At 46.0% G+C, this 24092-nt stretch overlaps 1 protein-coding gene across 3 annotated transcripts in view; it reads left to right on the top strand.

The window, feature by feature from the left end:
* LOC146891386 (uncharacterized) overlaps nt 1–14470 on the top strand; it is a 116535-nt gene extending 102065 nt beyond the window's left edge. For all 3 annotated transcript variants that reach the window (XR_015735079.1, XM_087897077.1, XM_087897076.1), the window contains one exon: nt 12923–14470. Coding sequence is in view for 2 of the 3 variants with exons in the window: in XM_087897077.1 (XP_087753203.1) it covers nt 12923–13013 (91 nt within the window). In the remaining variant the exon portion in view is untranslated. The remainder of the gene's footprint in view (nt 1–12922) is intronic.
* Nucleotides 14471–24092: the final 9622 nt, after the last annotated feature.

The following is a 24092-nucleotide window of genomic DNA, read 5'->3' as shown; positions in this document are numbered from 1 at the left end:
GAGTTCTCTGGCGACCGTGCAACTGCCTGCAATCACCCTAAAGAGAAGCATTTAGACGCTATAAAACCTAAACGCCCGGCATGCACCATTACATGGCAGTTATTGAAATTTAGTAAATTAAATTAAATAATCTTAAATAACTTGATTTTAGGGATTTTAAAATTCAACTTCATGGAGCCAAGTAGTCAATTTTCTTTATTATTATTGTTCATCAAGTACAATTTTATGTTTTTTATGAATTAAAATCTGTCTCTGCCTCGCGGTCGTTAGTCGCTCTCGGCATCCTCGGCTGAGTCGGTAGCTTCGTCCGCCATCTACCGGTTGCATCTGGTACCGCGGCCGGAAGGCCTCGCGCCCGCCCTGGGCGGCGGAGTTGGGGGAGCCTCAGCGAAAGCCAGGGTGGCCACGTTGTACAGTCCCGTAAAAATCACGGCTAGGACCGTGCTCGAAGCCATTGCGCAAACTACTCCCTAGGAATTTGTCATTGTGGGTCACCCTGAAGCGCGAGGACAGCCCAGGGAGACTGGTTGTAGAGGCTGGAGGTTTGTTTTCTGTCCGTGGACGCTGCTCTTATTCTATGTCTAGATGATAGGATAGACCCGCTGTTTGCCCGACATAGCCGGGAAGCCAGCCGTCCCTACACACCCACGGTTTTCTCTGCTCAACCGCAGCTCGGTTCCAAGGGGCCAGTGCATGTTTAGACGCACAGCCCAGATAAAGACCTGTGGTGTTTTAAATATTTTATTTCCCCTTCTGAAAGAGTCAAATTCATGTGCGGTCGGGATAATGGCAAGCTGCACATTGTTTTTAAGGCTATTTTTACATTCATGTTCAATTTAACGATAGTTTAGCAAGTAAACAACTATCAGATGGCGCTGATAGGGGTTGAAGGAGGGAAGTCCCTTCCTAAGCAGCCCCCAGGAGCAGTCCTTGGCACCTTAGTTTGACGGATCTCGTTTCAGGAAAGTGGCATAACTATGCCACCTACGTCTTTCCCCAAAGACACTGGCTAATAACCCAAGTGCCCAGGAAGGGAGCCCTTCTTCTCTGGTTGCACCTCCTCTAACTGAGTAGGAAAGTGAGTGCCCGAGGGCTTCCCAGTTTATCAACTGGCTTTGCCCTTCCCCCATTAAAAGGCTTCAGCAGAGCAACAGATGGTGCTGGGGCTTTTCGCTGGGTTTAAGATGGTTCGTTTGGTGCTTTCTCAGGAGAAGATGACGATAATTCCACTCTGTAGTTAACAAAAGCAAAAGAGAAGATGTGAGGTCTTCTAAAAACTCTCATTTCGTCTTGCCCCTCCCGTTCAAACTGTGTGGTGGTGTGTGCTTTTGTTATCTTCAAAAGGAAGTCTCTTCCGCTCTTCTTAAAAATAAATCCCTTTCCCACCTTGTACCTCTGCTCCCCTCCTTTCTAGGCGTGTACTTTCCATGTCTGTGCGGCAAAGACATGGAAGGGAAAGTTGGCAGATTGGGAGAAAAGGATAATTTGTAATTTCATACATGTTAAGTTACAAATCATGTTAAGTTTACGATCGTTTTGTTCTTTCAAGCAAAAGGCAAAACTAAGTAACAGCAGGCAAGAATAGGGCTGAAGAGACAGCTAGGCAGGAAAAAAAAAACTTATCACCAAGCCTGGTGATCTCAGTTTGATTCCGGAGTACCACATGGTAGAAAGAAAGACTCCCCAAAGTTGTTCTCCGACCTCGCTACACACATGCACCAGCACCATGATACTCAAGCACCTACCCCCCAACACACACACGAGAGAGAGAGAGAGAGAGAGAGAGAGAGAGAGAGAGAGAGAGAGTCACACTCACAAGTTAAAAAATAAAATTTAATAAAAATTAGAAAGCACACAAAGAAAAATATTTAACTCAAGAGAAATAGGATTAAGGCTGAGTGTGGTGATTTATGCCTATACACCCACGTATTGAGAAACTGAGGCAGGTGGTTGGCTACGAGTTTGAAGTCCACCTCTCAAAAAACAAATAAATAAGTAATTCAACTGGCATGGTAATATATGTCTATAAGAACTCCTAGAACTTAGGAGGTGAAAGTAGAGGAATTACCACAGTCATCCTTGGTTTTATAGTGAGGCCAACATCAGCCAAAGCTACATAGGACCTTGCTGGAAGGGAGAGAGAGAGAGAGAAAGAGAGAGAGAGAGAGAGAGAGAGAGAGAATCAAAATGAGGGCTGAAGACATACTTTAGTACACAGGTGTGACATGAGAAGATGGTATCAGAAAATCTTGTTATCGATATTACAATTACTTATTTATCTATTTATTTATTTATGACTTTTTTTTTCTGAGTGGAGTCTCACAATATCTCCCCAGGCTGGTCCTGAACTAACTCACCACCCTCTTGCCTTAGTCTGGAGAGCGAGTGTGAAAGGTACCTGCTATCAAGAGCAGTCTCTGAGACTGCCTGCATTTGCAGGAAGTTCCACCCTTAGGGGTCTGAGGGACTTCCTTCTAGGGGCACAATGAGGCGAAGAAAGGCAAAGCAGGACAAAGGGAAACAACACAGAATCTGTCGAGCAGCAAGGCTGAATTGCTTTTCCCCCATCTGCTGACTGAAGGCTGGTTCTTCTCAGTTCCTGGTCTTGTATGTAGTTCCTGTCATTTAGGCCATTTAGTGTCATTGCACTGTCATTAGCATGGCCTTGGCTCCAGACCTGCCTTGGTGGGCATGCTCCTGCCTTGCGCCTGGCCAGCCCCTGGCTAATCTGCGAGCTTCATTCTGGCCTTGCAGTCCTCATCTTGGTCAGCATCCTCAGCGCTGTGGATTGCTGGTTCTAATCTCATGCAGTAATTTATTTGATTTCTTTTTCTTTATTTGAAAGAGGAGGCAAAGAAGCACAGGCATAAATGATTCCTTTCAGGCTCCCTGTTTGTCTGTGTCTTTATGGGGAAACCCAGAAACAGAGTGACTTTGTGCTTTCCGCAGCCAGAGCACCTCCAGGAAAGAGGCACAGGCTGAATGGAACCGTCTGCCCCCATTCCCAGACTGAATTGCTCATTGGTAGCTTGGAAGGAGACCTTATCTGGAGACAGGGTCTTTATAGAGACGGTTAAGCAAAAATGAGGTCATTAGGGTTCATTCCAATCCAGTCTGAATGGTGTCCTTGTAAGCAGGGAAGTGTAGACGCGTTTAGAGAGACGGCCGAGGGAGAAGATGATGGCCAGCTATGGGGAGAGGGACCTTGAGCAACTCCATTATAGTTCCTAGAAGGCACCAACCCTGCTGACAATTTGACTTCAGGACTTTTGGCTTCTGGGATACAAGGCAGTAGATTTCTATTGTGGAAGTCAGTTTTTCAATGCTATAGCAGAAGCATCTTACAGGAGGAAGGATTGATTTTGGATCCCTGTTTCAGAGGGCTTGGGTCTATTGTGCAGAGCTGCCCTGTCGCCTGTGGCTGCAGATGTGGTGGAGATTCCTCACATCACAGAGGAGGAGGAGGCCGAAAGCAGGGACTTTAGAAGTCGACTTTAGAAGTCGGTCTCCAGTAACCTCGTCTGCAGCCTCCCCAGATAGTGCACCACCAGCTGAGGAACAAGCACTTAAAATGGGAGTCTGTGGGAGGACGTTTCGGGGTCGAATCATGAGCCTAACTCAGAACTTTCTAATGACAGCCTTAGCAAACCGGTGAAGAAGGGGATGCGTTCTTGTGTGTTTATTTTGGTATCTCAAAAATGACTTCCATTATCTTAGAGACCAAGGCTTATCTTCTCGAGCTGGGAATTGTGGTATGTTTTGGGAAGTCCTTAACAGAGTGTGAAAAGGGTTTTGTTTTTTTTTTTTTTTTTTTTTTTTTTTTTTTTTTTTTTTTTTTTTTTTATCCCCAGTCTGGCTCTGCCTAACTGAGCTGCACAGTGTGCTGCAACCGTAATCCAGGGTGGAGCTCCTTGGAGCACCATTGCCACTTGCAAGCCAAACCTACAAATGGAAAGACTTGTCTTCTAAAAGGCTTCACAGGTCTGGACACAGAATGCGTTTTCCTAATAATCAACGAAGACAAGGCCACTGGGCTTTATGGGTCTTTCTCACAGCCATTAATGCACTCCGAACACCCCCTGGACCTGTAAACCTAACCCCCAGGCTCCAGTGCATCTGTCCAGGCCACCCAGATGGAAGTTTCAGGTGAGGGCTGCCTGTGTGTGCCCTTGAAAGGGGAGGCCCCGTCAACAGATGCTCTCCCTAGGCCCGCCTGGCTGGTCTTTTCATCAGGGCAGCTGTGTTCCCGGGGGAGCGCTTGGTCAAATGCTAATTCTTTGCTGGATGCTATGGCATTGGGTCGATTCCATATGGTGTTTGCAGGCATCTCAGAGAAGCCCAGCCTGCTTCACGTCTGTAGAACACACTCGGCCTGGCAGCAACAGGCTTGATTGGTAGGAAAGGAGAAACACAGCTACAGAGTTTAGTTCAGTTCAATTCCTCTGTTTGTTTTTGTGGTGTGTGTGTGTGTGTGTGTGTGTGTGTGTGTGTGTGTGTACCATGGTCCATATGTGGCAGTCAGAGGACAGCTTTGCCTGTTGGTCCTCCTCTTCTGCCTTGTCTGAGAAGGGACTCTTATTCACTGCTGTCTGTGACAGTCTAGCTCCGGGGATTGTTCTGTCTCCCTTTCATCTTGCGATGGGAGCGCTGGGATTGCAGACACACATTCTTGTGCTTGGCTTCTATGTTTTGGGGATGTGAAACCAGGCCCTCTGGCTTAGGTGGCAAATGATTTACCTACTAAGCCAGCTCCCCAGCCTCCAGATTTGACCTTTCATTCGAGGTCAGTAAGCATTTCAACACCAAGTCTCTATCATGAGAATCCATCTCATTGAAAAAGGTTGAAGGGCATTTTTAATTTTCTTTACAGTGGGTAGAACTCAAGACGAGTTTCGGAGTGGAAAGGATGAGAAGTGGCAAGCAGAACAAAGAAATGTGTTTTATACAGACTGACTAGAAAGTTCTATAGAAGTCTGCAAAAAAGCAACAACAAAATCTATTATCTTTGTACAAGTGATGTGCATGAATAAAAAGCGTAAACAGCAAAATCAGGTTCTGGTCCCAGTATTTCTTTACGACCCTGTGAGATTACAGACGGATACAGATCATGGTGACAGTCTTGAATACACCGTCAGTAACAAACAAGCCATGGTGAGTTTCCCTCGGGTTACCATTGCCTCGTGCCTGTGCTAAGTGTGATGGGCACGCGTGTCCAACTGCCAACTCCAGAGCAAGACACCCTGTCTCTCGTGGCGGCATGGTATCTTCCTGACAACACACATGCACATTAGCATGGATCTTGTGTTTCACAATACGCTTCTCAGCTGTCGCTTGTTAGACTGTGATTTACACACACACATGCGTGCACACACACATACACACACATACACGCACATACACATATTCCATATAAGGTATTTGCTCTTGGGATTTGGATTAGAGACTAAGAAAGCTAATCAAATGTCAAAAGCCAAAGCATGATTAATAAATGAATAAAATGATTCATTACATTTAATGGCGTCTTTATCCCTTTTGCTGTCAGTTTAGGCTGGAAGACCCCACGGAGACAAAGTTCATGGTCTAACTCATTTAAAAATAACTTTGCTTTCTCTGCCCAGGACTTTAAGGTCAAACGCAAGAGGTGCAAACAAATTCCTATCTCCTGACTTTTCTTCTCGGACATTGAAGGGTTTTGGCTGTCTGTCTTAAGCCCATTGCCACCTGACAGCTTACAGGTTATATTTTTATAGCTCCTGCCTGGTTAGACGATGACAAATCTGTACATCGTTTTTTATTTTTGCTTGTCAGCAGGACATGTGCAATCGTATGACAAGCATATACATGCGGCTCCACATGACTTAAGATATCCTTCCTCTCAAGGCAGGATCCTCCCATTGTTCTCTCTTTAAAAACCATGGCTTTGTCTGTTGGTGGTTTCACCGACGAGACCATACCCCCTTTCTGACCTAGAGATGCTTTGATGGAGGGGAGATGAATGTAGTGTAAAAATATCATAGGTTCTATTGCTATAGAACTGGTTCCAAAGTGTGCACGCACAAAGATGGGCCACCAGCGGCAAACACAAGGTGACATCTTTAAGGATAAAGACACGGAGGTATTGATTAGACAGATCTATTTTTGAGGCCGCGGTGATGTATGGATAGGAGAATGGGGAGGTGGAGAAACCTGAGAGTTGCATATACTAGACATGCCTTGTACAGTTCATAAATAATAATAATTATAATAAAGGCTCTGCCAGGGGCTTAAGGAACCAAGTAATATGAATTGATTGTTAACATTTCTCCCTAAACATAGATTAAATTAAGGCTGAATCACACAGTAATTTTTAATGAAAGTATTGTACATATGACATCAAAATTAATGCCAAATGAGCTCATTACAAGTAAGATAATTACAATGAAGGCCCAATAAATTAGGAACAACAGACCTTTTTATAATTCTAGGCATTAAAGTGCAGTATTCGAGTCAAAAGTGTAAACACAGAGGGGATCACCTTACTTCATGATTAAGGCTGCAAGTTCCTCCATTTTTCAGATTGCGTGTTACAGTGCAGTTTGAGAATGACCATGTTGGCTTCACTGGACAAGAGAAGGCACTAGATCCCTGTCTGATGAGGCTCTTTCAGAGAATCCTTAATGAGGAAATGTTGACAGACCAAGCAAAGCCCTGGTCCTGGCCAACAAGGGATCATCAGGTGAGCGCTGAAGTCATCTCTGTCTGTTCTTTCCTATCCGCTGGCTACACCTAGTGGGTCCTGGAAGATGCTCTCCACAGTCTGTGTGGGTATCTAGTACAGGTCTTTCATGCTGCAGAGATTCATGTTGTCATGTAGAGACCTTGAGGAGCTTCCTCAAGAATCCTCCATCTCAAAATCCCCGTCTAGCCTTCTTGCTCCCGTGCTAGAGGAAAAGGACATGGCTATGAGTTCGAGAGCCACTGCTCAAGAGCTGGAGTGTACAAAGGGCGTTACGAGAGGGCTACAGTCCCTCCGAGAGACACCACATCTCTCACAAACAATGGCCAGGCTTGGTGGCCAATGGCTGTAATCCCAGGAATCAGGAAGCCAAAGCAGGAAGATTGCGAATTCAAGGTCAGCCGTGGCTATCTGGTGAGTTAACAGTCACACCTGTGGTACCTGAGAACCTTTAAAAAACAAACCAAACCCAAACCAAGGACTGGGAATGTAGCACTTGCCTAGCACACACAGCACAAACGTGGCCCTGGGTCTAATCCCTGGTGTTGAAAAACAAAACAACAACAATTACAACAACAAAAAGCAAATCAAAAAAAAAAAATCCCCAAACCAAACCAACTAAACAACAAAACAAATCTCCCAGGAGGGTACGGTCAGGAAAGGGGTTTAAGATTACTCAGAATTGAGGCCAAGTGAGGCAGGTGGATCTCTGTGGGTTCGAGGCCAGTCTACAAGAGGTAGTTCCAGGATAGGCCGCAAAGGTAATAAACCAAAAAAAAAAAAAAAATTACTCAGAATGTGAGAGAGACCTGTGGATTTTACCCTGGGTTCCTTTGCCACCGCCCTTTGGCTCTGGATACCAGGATGTCCCAAGCGCTGACACTGTGCTGGGTGCCAATGAGGGAAGTCACTAAGTGTCTGGGTCGCAAAGGCTGGAGCCACAGCAGGAAAGTAGGTCAACTGTGGGAGGCACAGGAGCAGCAAGGAGAGAGGGAGCAGATGCTGCAAGAAGAGGGGATGAGCCAAGGAAGGGAACAGAAGAGAAGAGAAACACTCCATTTCAGGACCGAGGGGTCACAGCCAGGGATGCCTCCCTTCCCCGTGGGTGATGGGGTACGACCGAGTGAACAGCAAAAGAGGCTTGTCAACAGTGAGCATTGCGGCTGGGACTCGTTTGTGTGCAACATATCTGAATTGTGTTAAGTCAGGGGTGTGATGGGCTTCACAGTCCCTTCAACTCACACAGGGTGTGTGACAAGGTGTGGGTCTGGGTTGTGTTGATGCTTGCTGCCTCAGTCAGTGTGGTTTTATAACTACTGTAAATCATGCTACCTAGCATCTGTGAAAATCTTCTAAAGGGAATGGGCTCTTCTACGTCTAGCCACTGTAGAAGTCTAGAGGATGTATTTGCATCCAAATTCCTGCTGAAGTCCCAGACAGCACTGGAGTTCTCCTGAAGCCCTGAGCCAGGCTAGCCTCACATACCCGTCTCCACCCACACTCTGCACCCAGAAGTAAGGGGAGCCCAGTTTTAACGCATCCCATTCAGAAGTGAATTCAGTTTTGGAGAAGACGTGTTTCTTTCTAGGAAACTTACGGCCCTCTTGGAAAGAAAGGAAGAAGAAAGCCGGGAGTGAGCACCCACCTCGCTGGCTGAGTCTTAGCCCCAAAGTGCTTGAGGGGAAAATGAGCACAGACCGGCAAGAATGAATTCTCCATCTGTCTGGAAAAGGGAAACTTGAGAGATAAGCAGATCCAGTGCCTTTTGCATACTTTGCACATACACAGTGGTTAGTGATTGCTGAGTAATGGCCGAGGCTTCGGAAGGCATGTGGAAAACCATGCGGGGTGGGGGGGCAAGGAGGGGGGAGCGGAGAGGAGCTGCTCTCTGTGAACTGCATTGAGAAGGCCACTGTCAGGAGGGACTTCATTTGTTCAGGCTTTCCAAGGCACTGGGACAGTGCCTGACTAAAAGAAAGGCTACTCATCTACATGAACGTCCTTAATCCCAGCGTTGAGGACTTTGACAAGGTTAGCCCCCTTGCAGGTGCGATGCAGAGGTATGAGATCATGTAGATTTGGGAGTCCAGCATCCAAGACCAAACCTCCGTGTGGTTTGTGACTGGATGCATTGTGAGCATTTTCAGGGCTTCAGGAAACTTCAAATGGAGCACCCTAGTTCAAAAATCAAAAAAAAAAAAAATTCCAAAATCTGAAAACGTGTTTTGAGGGAAGGCTGGCCTCTCTGCTTCAGCACCTGGTTTAGTGTTCTGGGGTCAAATGCATGGGCCACCATGGCTGGCTCCCACATCTGCCACTTTTTATTGTTGGTGTAATGCCCTAAGTTGAAAATTCTGTACCACAAAGCTGCATTTCATGAGGAAATGATTAGAAATGCTTTTATAAAATTTCCTTTATCAAATTACCAAGACTATGTGTACAAAATATACAAGAAATATAAACATGTGGTTACAACATTCAGGAGGCAGAGGCAGGGAAGTCACAAGTTCAAAGCTAACTTGAGATATATGATAAGTCTTGGTTCCCTAGAGAGAACTTTTCAAAGAACAAATGAAAACACAAACAGGCCACCTAAAATAAATGAACTTCCTTTAGACTCTGGTCACTTAGAAAAGCTATTTTATTGTGTTTATGTAAATACCCTCAAATTAAAAGCCAATCCCAATATCTAAAACACTTCTCATCCCAGACATTAAGAGGGGGAGACTAATTATCACTTCCGTGCAGGGTTATCTTGAAGCTAAATAGGATCATTGTTTAAGATCTAGATATATTGTTTTCAAGCTGATGAAGTTCTAAGCAGCTCAACAAAGGGAAGTAACTACAGCTGACACAAAGGAATTCCAGGGAGTTGAAGGAAAGAGATTTTGGCTGGAGCTGCAAGCTTGGGCAGCCAGTTCCAGGCTGAAGTGGGGCGGGAGGAAGATGAAGGTGACCAGAAGAGCCATGGGAAAGTATGGACCTTGTCTCTCCTGGTGCAGCGCCTGGTAGTTGAGAGGGTCATCCTGCAGCACCTCATTTGCTAAGCCCTCCTTGGATCCATCTTCCCAAGAAACTGACCCTTCTAGAACTAGGCTAGCCCTCCTCACCTTCCCAGGAAGTGGACTTCTCCCAGAGCTGGGCCAGCCCTCCTGACCTCCCTACCTGGTGGCTTGTGCACAAAGTCCCCAGAGCCAAGCACTAGCCAGGAAGCCTCTGGACCACAGCACCAAAATCGTTCACAATGCTCCCTTTTTTTTCTGCCTGTGAAGAAAACCATCTTTTTTTTCCCTTCAGGTTTTGAATCATTAGTCTCTCATTATTCTCTCTTTGGAGTGGAGTGTGAATAGGGCCGGGCAAGAGAGGAATTAAACCAAACAAATTGCAAAGTTCCTGGCTATTCAGAAACTTGAATCTAGCAGCACGAGCTAATAAATCACTCAAAACCCATGGACTCCTCCATAGCCAGGTGGGGTTTGGGGAGGAGCAGGCTTCGACGGAAGCAAGGAAACACACATTGTCATGTATCTTGAGTGAAAAGAGATGACTGGGGGAAGGGATTACACAATAAAGATGCTGTAAGGTAGAAGACGGGAGGGTGAGGTTTTCTGGATGGGTGTAGAAGCGCTCAAGGGGTGAGCTAAGAAAAAACATGAGGGCGATGTGGGTGGAAGTTTTGGTTCTCAGGGAAGCTGTGTAATCTTCACAAAGGGTCGGGGAGACTGTGGTGCAAACCAGTCATAAACGCTGGCCCAGGAATCAGAGTCTAGACCTGGGAGGTTCAGGCAGCATCGAGGAAGATAAAACTCTAGCCTTGGGAAGAGTGACTGTCAACTTGAGAGGAGCCTGTGATGTGGGACAGTCTGCAATCACGTGACAGAAGCCAGAAGGGTCTTGGGTTGCGGTCTGAGGCATCTCTGCGCTGAGGTCTTTATCGCTTGGAGGCTTATTGTTCTATTTTCTCTGATCAGACTTTAGTGAGAGGCTGGAGACGCAGGCAGGTGTAGTGGTTCCAACTACAATTCTAATGCTTGGGAGGCAGAGGCAGGAGGACTATGAATTTGAGCCCAGCCTGAGCCGTAAGACCTTGTGTTTGAAGAGCAAGGTTAGAGAGTAGCGATAGAGTGGTTGGCTGGTGTGTGCAATGGTCAGTCCCTAGGACTACAAGAAAACAAACCCGGAAACTAAGCCTGGAGAAAACACATGGCCATATGTCTATGCACATCACCAACCGGTACCCCTGCCTTCATGGCCACTGAATGTTAAAGTCTTGTCTTCAGTCCTCCTCTCAACTATTCCGGGAGATGCCTGCTTTACAGTCCTCTAACAGTGGCACAGTAGAGTGTCACGAGGCAGTAGTTAGGTGCTTGTCACCCACAGGCTTGGAGGCCTCAGGGAATACTCCGGCTTTCAGTTCACACAGATGAGCGAAATGCAAAACAGAGGAAACCATAGGCTGCTTTTCCATGCGTGTAACACAGCCCTTCCATGTAAGGCATCCGGCATGGGAGATTTGGGACAGAAGACATGGAAAAGAAATTGTCTACCTGTTTGTTTCTTCTTCCATTGCCTCTGGATTCAGAGCTTCCTCTACTCTTAGGTAAAATTGCAATACAACTGGTCAAAATGTAATTCTATGGGAAAACCTCACAAGGTGTATCAAATCCAAGAGCTGCGAACAGCAACATGCTTTCAGGGATATAGGTGCGGGGATACAGGCCTGCACTCCAGCTGCCCACAGTTCCTCTATGGTATGTCCAGACATGCTCTGTTCTAGAGGATGGCCCAAGTTCAACCACATGCCTTTGCTTGCCTGATGTCGGCTCTCATCCCACTGCCAGAGCAAGCCACAGGGCTGAGCTTAGTACAGAGAAGTGGGAAGTCACATGGCAGAGGGCACAAGAGAAGACCCAGAGTAATCAGAGTGCCATACAGAGATGTCTCCCACGGTGGCCAGCAATGGTCTTTGTTTCTTTACCTGGGGATGCAGGGTTTACCAGGTAGATGCGACTTCTCTGGGACGGGGGAGATCTACCTTTGAGAGAGGAGGATCACGTGAATGGCTCAGAAGATGAAGAAATGCAGTAGGGGCAGCGCTGGATGAACCCGGCATGCTGGATTCTCACCAAGTGAAGACAGAGCCAGGTTGGAAGTGAGTGTTATCGGCTTCCCCCTTTCCCTGCCTCCATAGACACGTGACAGCCTGAGAAATTTTGGGCCAAAAAGTTTAGGTGTGAACCCTGGACTCTCAGTTATGTTTCCAGAGGGATCTAAGCCCCACTTGAGAGAGTTTATGTTTTCTACTACAAGCTGTATTTACCCCAATCTTGGCGAACGGGCCAAGTAATGACTCCATAACACTTGTGCTGGCGAACAGAGCAGATGAGGGTTAAACTCAAGAATGAAAGGCTTGGGCCCGGTTCATGTAGTTCAGGAACAGCCCTGTGCCTGCTCTTCCAGTGATGTCAGCTCTGCCCACTGTGCACCATCCCCCACAAGTGAAATGGTGCAGTCAGAGTCACTCCATGGGGTTTTACCCCGAGGACCAGTCCAGGGCCTCAGAAGCCAGCAATTCTTCACTTAAGAATCAGAGACATCTGAAAGATCCTTGGACACTCAGGACACCCAAGGATGCTCAACAAGAAACCAGTGTGCTTTGCAAATTCTATAGATTGACTGGAAACTGGAGAAATTATTCTACATACTTAAAATGTGCAACATGATGTCATGATATGATAACACGATGTCATGATAGGATAACATGTGATGATCATATAAAGCTAATTAACATATCTATCACCTCTAACACTTACTTTTTTGTGCTGAGAACATTTGAGATTTATTGTTGACTATTTTTAAAATTTTATTTTTATTTTATTTTTGATAGTTTCCTAGATTATCACAATATTCCATGATTATTTTATCCCTCAATTACTCTTTTGTCTCATTTCCTTTCCCTCTGAGCCTCTTCTCAACTAGTCTCCCAGTTGTCGCACCATCGAAGAGCATGAGACCATCTCCTGCAGCAACCGTTAACTGTCAGAAGCTCCTCAGGATGGGACGAAGCTCACCACACCCTCATTGATCCATGCTGAAAGCTATGGTCTTGTGACTGGATGTCTACCATTACCGTGTGCTCGTGATGGCTGTGTCATGGCTTCCCTCTGCATCCTCTTTCTCTTACACTTTTTCTGCCCCCTCTTCCAGGTGTTCCTTGGAGGCTGCTACCATGCATGATGCATCCTTGTTAGCTACGGTCACCATGCTGTGGCTAGACATGGTCAAACTTACTTCTTGAAGAGTTGAGCATGTGCCGTGTGGCGAACAGCCTCTTACTCCACCTCGCCTGCTTCCAGCACCCGGGAACCGCTACCCTGCTCTGAGCTTCTGTGATGGAGATTGCTTCGGCTCCATCTGTCAGTGGATTGGTGCACATAACCCTCTAAGGATTGTTCTCTCTGTGCCCCGGGTGAACTGCTAAGTCCGTGTATTGAGGAAACCACAGATAGCTTTGAAGAACACTTGGAGTGGGACGTCATTCTGCTCGCAAGCACTCGCTGTGAGGGTGGCGCTGCCTGGAGTAACAACTCAGTCCCACCCCTGAATTCAGCTTGTGTCGTCTGCAAGGGATCTAGAGGTGTAAGAAGGACGCTGAACATATTATATAATTTGAAAATATACAATATGCTGAGCATATTATATAATTTGAAACTAGGCTTACCATATATCTTTGATTTTTTTAAGATACCTTATTTTTTTTAAATAGAAAATAGAGATGCAAATGACATTAAGGAAAAAATGAATATATTGAGTTTGGCTTTTAAAATAAATCTTCAGCCTTTGGTTTTCTGAACTGCTCTCAGCATGGTAATGAGCTGGAATCAGGGGTCATCTGTAATTCTTGTCATGCTAAACGCACCCTTTCTTAGTGCTCAAAACCCAAATTGTCTCCACCACATTTTCCCAAGGCTTGTACTTCCTAGTCTGCTGTTTTAAGCTTGCTGCTTTCTCCATCACAAAGCTGCCTGGTGAAATACAGGCAAGACATCAAATGGTAATCATGACTCTGCAGTTTCTAAGGTCAGAAGACAGATTCTTTCCCTGCCTGGTCAATCTGATGCTGAAGAAGAGGTATGCAATGGCCTGGCTCTGCTAGCTAACCCTGGGGCAACAGGAATGTCTCCCCATAACAGAGAGCTGACCTGCATTGTCTGGGGTGGCCAGGCTTCAGAATGAGAGGGGAAGGTCTGTTGGGAGCGACTTTAACTCCAGTACGAAGCTTCAGGTTCCCCTCAGAGCACAAAAGCTGCTTCTCCTCGACACAGGAAGCCTTCCTCTGGCCTGTTGAAGAGAATAAAGACCAGGCAAACATCCCTCCATTGGTGATAACCATGTCCCCTAAAGGATGAGTGCCAGGAAGCCCGGTCCTCCATCTCTAAGCCTTTCCTTCTCCATTTGGCTTCCTAAGCAATCATCCTTACGCATCATGGTATTTCAAATGATAAATGTCCCCCTTAGGCTCAGGCACATCACTTGGTCCCTGTTGGTGGTGCTGCTTGGGAGGCTTTAGGAAGTGGAGTCTTGGGTGGAATTTAGAGTCCACAGCTTCACCTAGCATCTGGACCACTGTGTTCTGTCTTTAAGGTTGAAGATGTGAGCACCCAGCTTCCTGCTGTCATGCCTGCTGCTTGCTGCCCTCGGGCTGTGATGGACTGTTATTCCTCAAGAGCTGTAAAATAAATCCTTCTTCCCTAAGTTGCTTTTGGTCATGGTGTTTTAACCATTGCTGTAGTGATGAGGTGAGCAGGCCCGCTTTTTGTCCCGCCCAGCTCCCACATGGCTAGCTTTACACCTGAAATAATTAACACGGAAACTGTATTCCTTTAAACACTGCCTGGCCCATTAGCTCTAGCCTCTTATTGGCTAATTCTCACATCTTGATTAAACCATTTCTATTAATGTTTAATAGGTGGTGGCTTACCTGGATGATTCTAACCTATGTCCTCCTTGGACTGGAGCTTCATTGTCTGCCTGCCTCTGCTTTCTTTCTCCCACAATTCTGTTCTGTCTACTCCATCCACCTATGTTCTGACCTATCAGGCCAAGCAGTTTCTTCATTAATTAACCAACGAAAGCAAGAGAAATACAGAAGGCTCTCCTACATCACATTGCAAAAAAAGTCCACGGGTTTAACTCAATGTCTATTGCTGTGATAAACCACCACGACCATGAACAACCTGGGGAGGAAAGGGCTCATTTTATCTTGTACTTTATAGTCCAATGTCACAGAAAGTCAGGGCCGGAAGTGATACAGAGGCCAGAGAGGAGTGCTGCTTGCTGGCTTGCTCCTTCTGCATTGCTCAGTTTTCTTTCTTATATCACTTAGGACCTACCTTCCCAAGGGTGGTACCACCCACATTAGGCTCCCACTTCAATCATTATCAAGATTTGCCTACAGGCCAATTTGATGGAGGCGTTTTCTAAATTAAGATTTTTTTCTTCCAAGGTATGTCTAGGTTTGCGTCAAGTTGACAAAAAACCAACAAGAACAACTGAACCCTTGTGTACTTGACACACCAACACGTCACTTATGAAACCACAGCCTTTCCTTTATCATTCATCTCCCAGATCAATATCACACTATAAAAAATATTCCAAACACTAAAAGTCTCACCGTCTTTAAAAATTCAAACATTTAAAAACTTTAGTCTTTAAAAACATTCAAAGTTCAAGCCTCTCTAAAATATCTACAGTCAGGGCCTGGAGGGATGGCTCAGTGGTCAAGAACACTGGCTGCTCTTCCAGAAATCCAGGGTTCAATTCCTAGCACCCACATGAAAGTTCACACCTGTCTATAACTCCAGCTCCAGGGCTTCTGACAGCCTCCCACAGACACACATGAAGGCAAAACACCAATGCACACAAGATAACAATAAATAAAATAAAAATCTACAGTCTTTCTAATATTCCTTAGTTTCTGAAAACTTCCAAGTTTCTTCAAAAGTTCAAAATCTCTTAATTATGGACTCCCATATAATATAAGATAATAAAATAGTTAAATACTATCTTATTTTAAGGGAAGACCAGGGCATACTCCCAGTCAAATCAAAATCTAACAGTGTAAATCTCAGTGTTAGACTCCTTGGATTGATTAGTCTTCTGGGCTCCTCCAAAGGACTTGGAGAGCCATTCACACTCCACCAGGCTCGTCTCAGGCTCCTTCCAGTTTCACTCCACGGCAGCTGCTATTCCTGGTGATTGTCCCATGGTCCTGACATCACTAAAATGCTGTGGTTCCTGCAACCAGGCTGCACCTTCAACAATAGCTTCTCCTGGGCTCCCTTCGGGGAGTCTGACCCTGCCACGTTGTGCTAAGCTTCAACTTCTCTCCATGACTCCCTCAATTCTGGGACCTTTACTGCATCGAAGGCTGTACCTATACACCAGTAGCTTATTCTGGCCTTTCTTCATGGCTGCAGCCCTGCCACACAGCCCTGCTGCAACTGTTGTCTGTGATCCTTTTATGTCTTCAAAGCCTGCATCATGCATGTGCCTCTCACACATGACCAAGTTCATCTACTCGCACATGGTACAGCCTTGCTTACTTCTGGACCACAGCCGTGGGCTGGCCCTGAGCGAACACATCCCAGAAGATGTCGCCTAAATGCTGTTGGTCTCTTCTTAATCACGGATGGTTTTCTTAATCACAATTGATCATCCTCCATATCCCAGCAAAGCAAAGGTTTCACTTTAGTGATTTTTAGTTCAAAATTTGGATGGCCTGGATAGTCTTTGTGGGACTCTGAAACTTTGTGAGCCAGGCCTCTATCATCTGCATCACCCTCAATATTATCCTCGAAGTTCTTGTAGAACAGACCTCTGAGCTCCCAGCACTTACACAAAGTTTAAATGCCACCACAATCCTCCCAAATAACACATGGCCAGGTCTGCTATAGTAGTATCCAATGACAGGTCTTAGGGTTTCTATTGCTGGGACAAAACATCATGACCGTAAGAAACTTGGGGAGGGTTTATTTTGCTTATATTTCTATAGCACAGTTCATCATCAAAAGAAGTCAGGACAGGAACTCAAGCAAAGCAAGAACCTGGAGGCAGGAGCTGATGCAGAGGCTGTGCAGGGGAGCTGATTACTGCTTGTTCCTCTTCTGTGGCTCACTCCGCTTTCTTATATTGTCTAGGACCAGCCCAGGGATGGCTCTGCCCACAATGAGCATGGCCTTCTCACAGCAACCACTACATTAGACAACAGCCCACACACTCACCTACAGGTCAATTTTGTCGAGACTAAGCTAAGACTCTCAGCTAAGAGTTCCTCTTCTCAGATATGTCTCAGATAGATTTATTAACAAAACCCAGGCAGCATATTCAATGCTGGCCATAAAAACCTTTATCAGAGTGAGTTCATTGGCAGAACGTTGTATGTGTTGCTGTTCTGTGGGTGGGTTGGCGTTGTTAGATGCGACCTTCAGGAACTTTCTTGTGTGGCATCTTTATGTTCTACCCTTCCAGGCCCTCCCTCACCTTTGCCTCTGTGCCTGAAATCACTCCACAAACATTCTTGCCCATTCCTGTCCTGGTACGCTTTGTCTCTGTGACAGTGGATGTCCCGGTGCCGACTCCAGCTGTCTGCTCATAAACAAGGCACTTATGCCCACTCCCCAACCCCACCAGAAAAAATTTTCTAGAAAAATGTGAACAAGTACAGACATCATACAAACATTTGCTCCTCAGATTGGGATTTTGATCTTTTTAATACTTGGGAATGAAATACTTCTTTCACAAACATCACAGTCATGCCTTTCTTTTGAAAATGCAGTAATCATAAAATTCTGCCTTTCTAGTTGGGGTTCTTGCCGCATGAGTGAGCATTTCTGAATATCCACGGTGTGTGGTTGGGAGCTCTACACCGACCTTCTCTGACCAGAAGGAGGGGTCCTGAAGCTTCCCACATCAGCCAGGATTTCCATTTTGCATATGATCGGCCTTTCTAGTGTTTATTTGCTATCAGTTGCACAAAATATACTCCATGCTACTGTGACACACAAGTGGATGGAAATAAACACAGTATTTAAATTTTTATTTAAAAACTGATCACTTTTAAAGAAATGTATCATCATCATCATTAATTGTGGGTATGTGTGTCTATGGAGGCCAGAGGAGGTCAGGTCCCCTGGAACTGGAATTACAGATAGTTGTAAGCCACCCAGTGTAGTCTTGGGTTGTCTGGAAGAGCAGAAAGCTTTTTAAGCCTTGGAGCCATCTCTCCGGGCCCTAAAACTCTTTAAACTGTAGTGAAGCAGTCATTTTAAACTTAACCCCATGGTATCAGTGCATGATTCTTGCTGAGCAACCCTATGGACAGCTCTCCTTCAGAACCAGTTCTTCTTAAACAGAAATTCAACTTCCCATTTCCCCTAATCCCGGGCTCTGATCACCATTCCTGTCCCTATGAGTCTGACTGCTCTAGGTCCCTTGCATATGTAGGGTCAGGCAGCCTTTATCATTCTGTGTCTGACTTATTCACGCATGACGATGATGATGTTCATCCTTGTAGTTTGTGTAAGAACTGAATTCCTCTTGAAGGCTGACTAATAGCTTACCGTGTACGTAGACCTTCTGTGCGCTTTATTCCTTTTCAATAGACCTGGATCGTTTCTGCCTTTGGTTTATAAATAACGTAGCTGTGAATACGGTGTGTCTCATCTTCAGCCCTTCACAGTTTAGTTATGATGCTGTTTTCTCAAGCCAGGAAACTCAAAACAATGGTGTAATGATGTTATGAAGACATAATTTCAATGTGTCTTTTTGTTGTTCTGAGGATCAAAACCTAGGGTGGCATTCATTCTAGGCCACCACCCTGTCACCTAGTATGTTCTCCTGCCTCTGTAATTAAATAGGAATGTGCTTACTTCTGTAACAAAGGCTGTCTTCTTAGTGCCAGGCTCCAGGTCCGGAGTGAACCCCTGAGCTCCCTCAGAGCTTCAGTCACGTGGGGAAGTCGGTGTCAAATAGATGAGCATGCCCCTTAGCAATCAGCGCTGCAGAGAACGGGAGGGGTACACTGCTCACAGCTCTGGCAGTGTGGTCAGCAAGGGGCTTTCTGTAGGTACATTTGTGCTGATGCTGAACAGTGGGAAGAAACAAGGCCAGCAAAGAGTGGGAGGCAAGAACTGGGAGACGACACAGCTCAGGAAAGTCTTGGAAATCTCCTGGAATGCACGCTCTACCCCCACCTCAGCTCCCCTCCCCCCAGGATCAGTTCGGACTGCCGCTGGCTGGGCACGGAGTGCATCCTGAGCTCCAACTCTGCAGCCGTTCAGATCCGCAGTTTCTGGTTCAAGCGTGACATCGCCTGCTGTGGACACGCTCTGTGGTGTGATGCTGCAGCACCTCAGGGTGGATAAACGTGGATGTCCATCTCCAGCTGCAACCTCGCAGTCCTGCTGCTTCAGCACGTGGGGCCCAGGGCATCCACGGCCAGGATCCCCGCTGACGCTTCCCGTGTGGGTGGCTGTGATAAGGGGGTCAAGCTCCCAGAGCTGCTGTTCCGGTACGAAGTGTGATTCCTACGGAGCCCTCCTTAGGGGAAGGGGGGGTACATTCAAACTCATGTTTTGTACTTTTTTTTTGGACCTAAGGGAAGTAAGTCTCAAGTCAGGAAACTTTCTAATGTGGAGTGCATTTCAGGATGGAATCCTGGATTCCCACGTGGCCAGCGGGAATAGCGAACTGAGACTGAGATGGTGGCAAAGGGGAGCCACAAAATGACATTTATGGCCTCGAACTTACAAATCTACAAGAGGTAGTTCCAGGACAGGCTCCAAAGCCACAGAGAAACCCCGTTTCAAAAAAAAAAAAAAAGACATTTATGGTCTGAAAGCTTCCCGGAGGCACGCTTGGCAGGATCGCAAACCCTCTTTCTCCTGGGTCCTCATTCTTCAGGGTCTGCTTATGCACCTGAAGTCGGCACCCAAGTTATTGCCTCAGACCTGCTCACAGAGAAAGGAGTGCTTCACATTGGTAAAGGTGCTGGGGAGGTCCTGGGGTGAGCTGTGACTGACCTTTCACAGATCCTGCCTTGGCTGGCTGTCCCTGGCTACCCTTTTTGTTGCTGTCATTGCTCGCATACTGTCACCTACATTAATTTTCATTAACGTAACCGCTCAGGTTGTGGAAACGTTTATAATTAGATTGATCTCAGGGAGCCAAGGGGCACACGTCTGCTCCAGTCATTTCATCTTCCCTCAGAGTGCCAGCTCAGGACCTGCTGGGCTCCTTGACTTGAGACTGGCTTGTTGTTAGCGAGTTTTAGTGTATATTCTCTATAGCTCTTCACAGTGGTTTTCTAAATCACAAATCCATAACAAGAACGATATATTACATAATTAGAAGGACAAAGTTTCACAAGCCTATTTGTTCTTACGACACCTTTGTGCAGCCTGGCATTTTCTAGGCTATCGTGTTTTTATGTGCTTGTTTTAAAAGCTGTGGGAAACCTGCCAAGGAGCTGCCACCATACAGAAATGGGTTGAGACCCGTGGTTTGCAAACCAGTGCACAAAGACCACATGGAGCCTCCTGTGTTCATTCCTCCGGGACACTGTGGTGATGTCGCTTAGGCCTGTACACCTCAAGTGTTTCCCCTGAGCCGTCATATACCCAGCTGACGGAATCCCTATAGTTTTGAACTCTCTGGAGTTTTCAGGTTGTCTGGGATCATAAGGAAAAGAGAGTTTTATATAGATGTATACTCTGCAATGGAAACAGAGTTTTAACTCCTGGTCCAGACTGCCACTGGTGTAGATCCATGTCTGTGTGTCAGATTGCTGTCCGTGGCTCTTTCATTCATATGTTCAGAAGCTGCTTTCTGGGAACGATGTGAATATTGACTGGCCCCCCATTCACAACATGAGGTACTGTCTGTCTCAGCAGGCTGTGGTGATGAACCACAACACTCAGAAAAGTGCTGGAACTCACGGCAATCTCTCCCTAGTCACCACCATCACGCTGGTGTTTGCATTAAACCTATCCACGGCCGAGACTTTACATCTTCATGTTCTGCATTACAGACTGTGATGTCATGGAGAGGCGATGAAGAACGGTTTCCTGAGTCCATGCAGGCTCTTCTAGGAAATTAACACAAAATATCAGTGCATCAGTGCATTTCTCACAATTCTGGAGCTCATGATCAAGGCAAACTCCGTGTCTGCTGAGAGTTTGCCCTCTGGTTCACAGATAGCATCTTTTCTTGGGGTGCTCACCTGGTGAAGGGGGCTAACGTGCCTCGATGTTCTCTTTGATAAGTACACTTGTTTTATTCACAGTGTTCTGTTCTCATGACGTAATCACATCTCCAAAGACTCTCCTTCCAATAGCATAGTTCTGTGGACTGGGATCTCAACGTATAAGTTTGGGAAGGACATATACCTTCAGACAAGAGCAAAGCAGAAAACATTCCCAGGAAATCAGGGACTTTCATCTTTAACTTTATTTTCTGTCCTTACATCTCTAGCAGCTACCTAAAGCTGAATCCGAAGGGAATTAGGATGAAGACGAAGGCAGAAGGCAGAGGTCCCAGGGGTGACATGCTCTACTAACCAAGGCCCAGCTATGAGCATATTCCCGGACAGAGTCCCCAGGTTGGAGGCCATGTTCCAGCAGAGAAGAACTCTGACCATGGTCCTTGGCAGTTCTTCAGTGCTTTTAAACAGAGACTACGGACATTTTCACTTGAAAAGCAACTCCTTGCGAGTAGTTGACGCCTAGTCAAAGGATGTCTGAGTTAATGCTGATTCTATAAAATGCTGTCGTCATGTCGCAGAGGGAGAAAGGCTCTCTGGGACAAACACAACATAGAGTCATGACTGTGGTCAACCCCATAGAAACTCTTATAGGTGCGCAGGTTGACAGGTGGTCATTTCCCAAATGTAAAAGTTCATAATCTGTAACATGAGGGCCAGCTGTGGGGATTTCCGTCCTCCCCAGTACCCCACAGCTGGCAAGTCCCAAAGAAAATCACACAAAGTCTACATTAGGTTATAAACTGATTGGCCCATTAGTTCAGTCTTCTTATTAACTAATTCTTACATCTTACAGTAACCCATAATTCTTGTCTGTGTTAGCCATGTGGCTCAGTACCTTTTCCAGCTGTCAGCTCACATGTTGCTTCTTCGGTGATCTGGGCAGGAATGGAGAAATGGACTTCCTCCTTCCTAGCCTTCTCCTGTTCTCATTGCCCCACCTCTACTTCCTGTCTGATTGACCCGCCTATACTTCCTGCCTGACCAATCAGAATTTTATTAAAATACATGATTGACAGAATACAGACAATTCTCCTGCACCAATAATCAGTAAAACACACAAGACTGCCAGAATCTTCATTTTGTTATTTTGGGCTCTGTTTAGGCAGAATTACTATGGCAGAAAAATCCCAATAAATGTGTTTTCTATGTCTGGTAGTAAATTAAAAACAGCATGGCACCTGAAAGGCATCCCAGAGGTAACTGATAACTCCATGAATTCCAGGTGACAAAGGAGACAGCTTTCATCGTGACTGTCCTTTCTGATCTATCCCAGTCTGGTCCTTCCTGAGCCACACGGATCACAGAAGAGACAAAGGGCTGCAGAAACTGAGTTAAGCCGTGGCTCCTGTTACAGCTGCTTTGTCATGTCTGCTGTCACCACCAGGGCAGTGGTCACAGACCTAATGCCTTGTTTTCCATCAGTAGAGAATAAAGTCTTTGCATTTGTCCTAGAGAGACAGTCATATACAGGCACAAATGACTAATGGAGACACGTCAAGTCTCCTGTACTCTGATCTAAGATAGTCTGGAAGGCTTGGAATTGGCTAGAACATCCGTAGAACAGTGATACATCCGGTCAGTGTTTCCGGATGCTCCAAAGAGGGAGAGATAACCTCGCCAAAGATTCAGTGTTCTGTTGTGTGGCTTAAGATTATTGATGTTTGATGGTGTGGCACAGGCAAGTGTGGTACCTCAAAAATAAGGAAAAAGTCACTTGTTCAGGGGAAGGTACAAAGCCAGGAATGAGAGCAACTGTGCATCCATTACAACTTGCAAAGAATGCAATCGTGTTTAAACTGTTTTTGATGGGGAAGACAGTGTAACCTGTCCATGGAAATACTTCTCTGAGCTTTGTCAAGGAACATGGATGATTGCCAGTTCTGAGATGGTCCTAGAGCATGAAAGGCCTTGTAGCATAAGCATCCTTGCTGTGATCCAAGAGATGCTGGGTGGTGACTGTAAAGAGTCTCAAAGTGGGGGCTGCATGGGTCCATCTGCAACATCTCTTGACACGCTACAAAGTGAGGGCTGGGTAGGTTCTGTGCTAGACATCTGCAACATCTCTTGACACACTACACAAAGTGGGGGCTGGGCGTGTTCCATGCTAGACACCTGCAGCATCTCTTTACATGCTACAGGACTGGTGCGGGAGAATTATCTGTATTCTGTCAGTCATATTTTAATAAAACGCTGATTGGCCAGGCAGGCAGTATAGGCGGGAAAGCCAGATAGGAAGTAGGGGTGGAGCAAAGAGACTGGGAGTATTCTGGAAGCAGAAGCTCTCTCTCAGCCATTCCTGTACAGACCACCAAAGAGGCAACATGTAAGCTGTCACACCGAGAAAGGTACCGAGCCCATGTGGCTAACATAAATAAGGATAATGGGGTAATATATGTTATAAGAGTTAACAAGAAGCCTGACCTAATGGACCAATCAGTTTATAACCTTATGGAGTCCTGTGTGTAATTTCTCTTTGGGATTTGCCGGCTGTTGGGGTACTGGGCAGGACAGAAACCCCAACAAGCCAGCCCCCTCATGTTACACAGGACACTGGAAGAAAAAGAAAATCTCAACCTGGAGTATCAGTGAACCACATGTCAAAATGTCCCGTGAAAGCTAAGAGTTCCTATCAGCCAGTGTTCCTGGTTCACCCTCTGCTGTGTTATAAGACAACAAGGGACCCTACCAGATATCAGGCCAGACTCTTGCTCCTTCCAGCCTCCAAAACCCGAGCTAAAGAAATTTATAACTTTTAAAATAAGCCTTAACTATTTTGTCATTAGAACAGAAAATTGACCAAGATAGAAGTGGGCAAAACAGTAATTTTATCCGTGTTTGCCTTCAGAGCAACTGGAGCTGTGGCGGACCAACATTAGCAATTCTCTTGTAAGTTCCCACAGGCATTACGACTTGGGCTCCTTAGAAACTGTGCTTGGGTCAGCAAACTCAATGCGATGCAAATGAAAGCAGACTGTGTGTTAGGCACAGCTCCCAGCCACAGGCCTGGCTGAATGGCCCGGCCATCAACCATCATCAATTCTCCCCCACTCATGT

Source organism: Myodes glareolus, chromosome 16, assembly GCF_982192425.1.
Source record: "Myodes glareolus chromosome 16, mMyoGla1.1, whole genome shotgun sequence".
NCBI classification, from domain to species: Eukaryota; Metazoa; Chordata; class Mammalia; order Rodentia; family Cricetidae; genus Myodes; species Myodes glareolus.
This window is presented reverse-complemented; position numbering and strand designations above follow the sequence as displayed.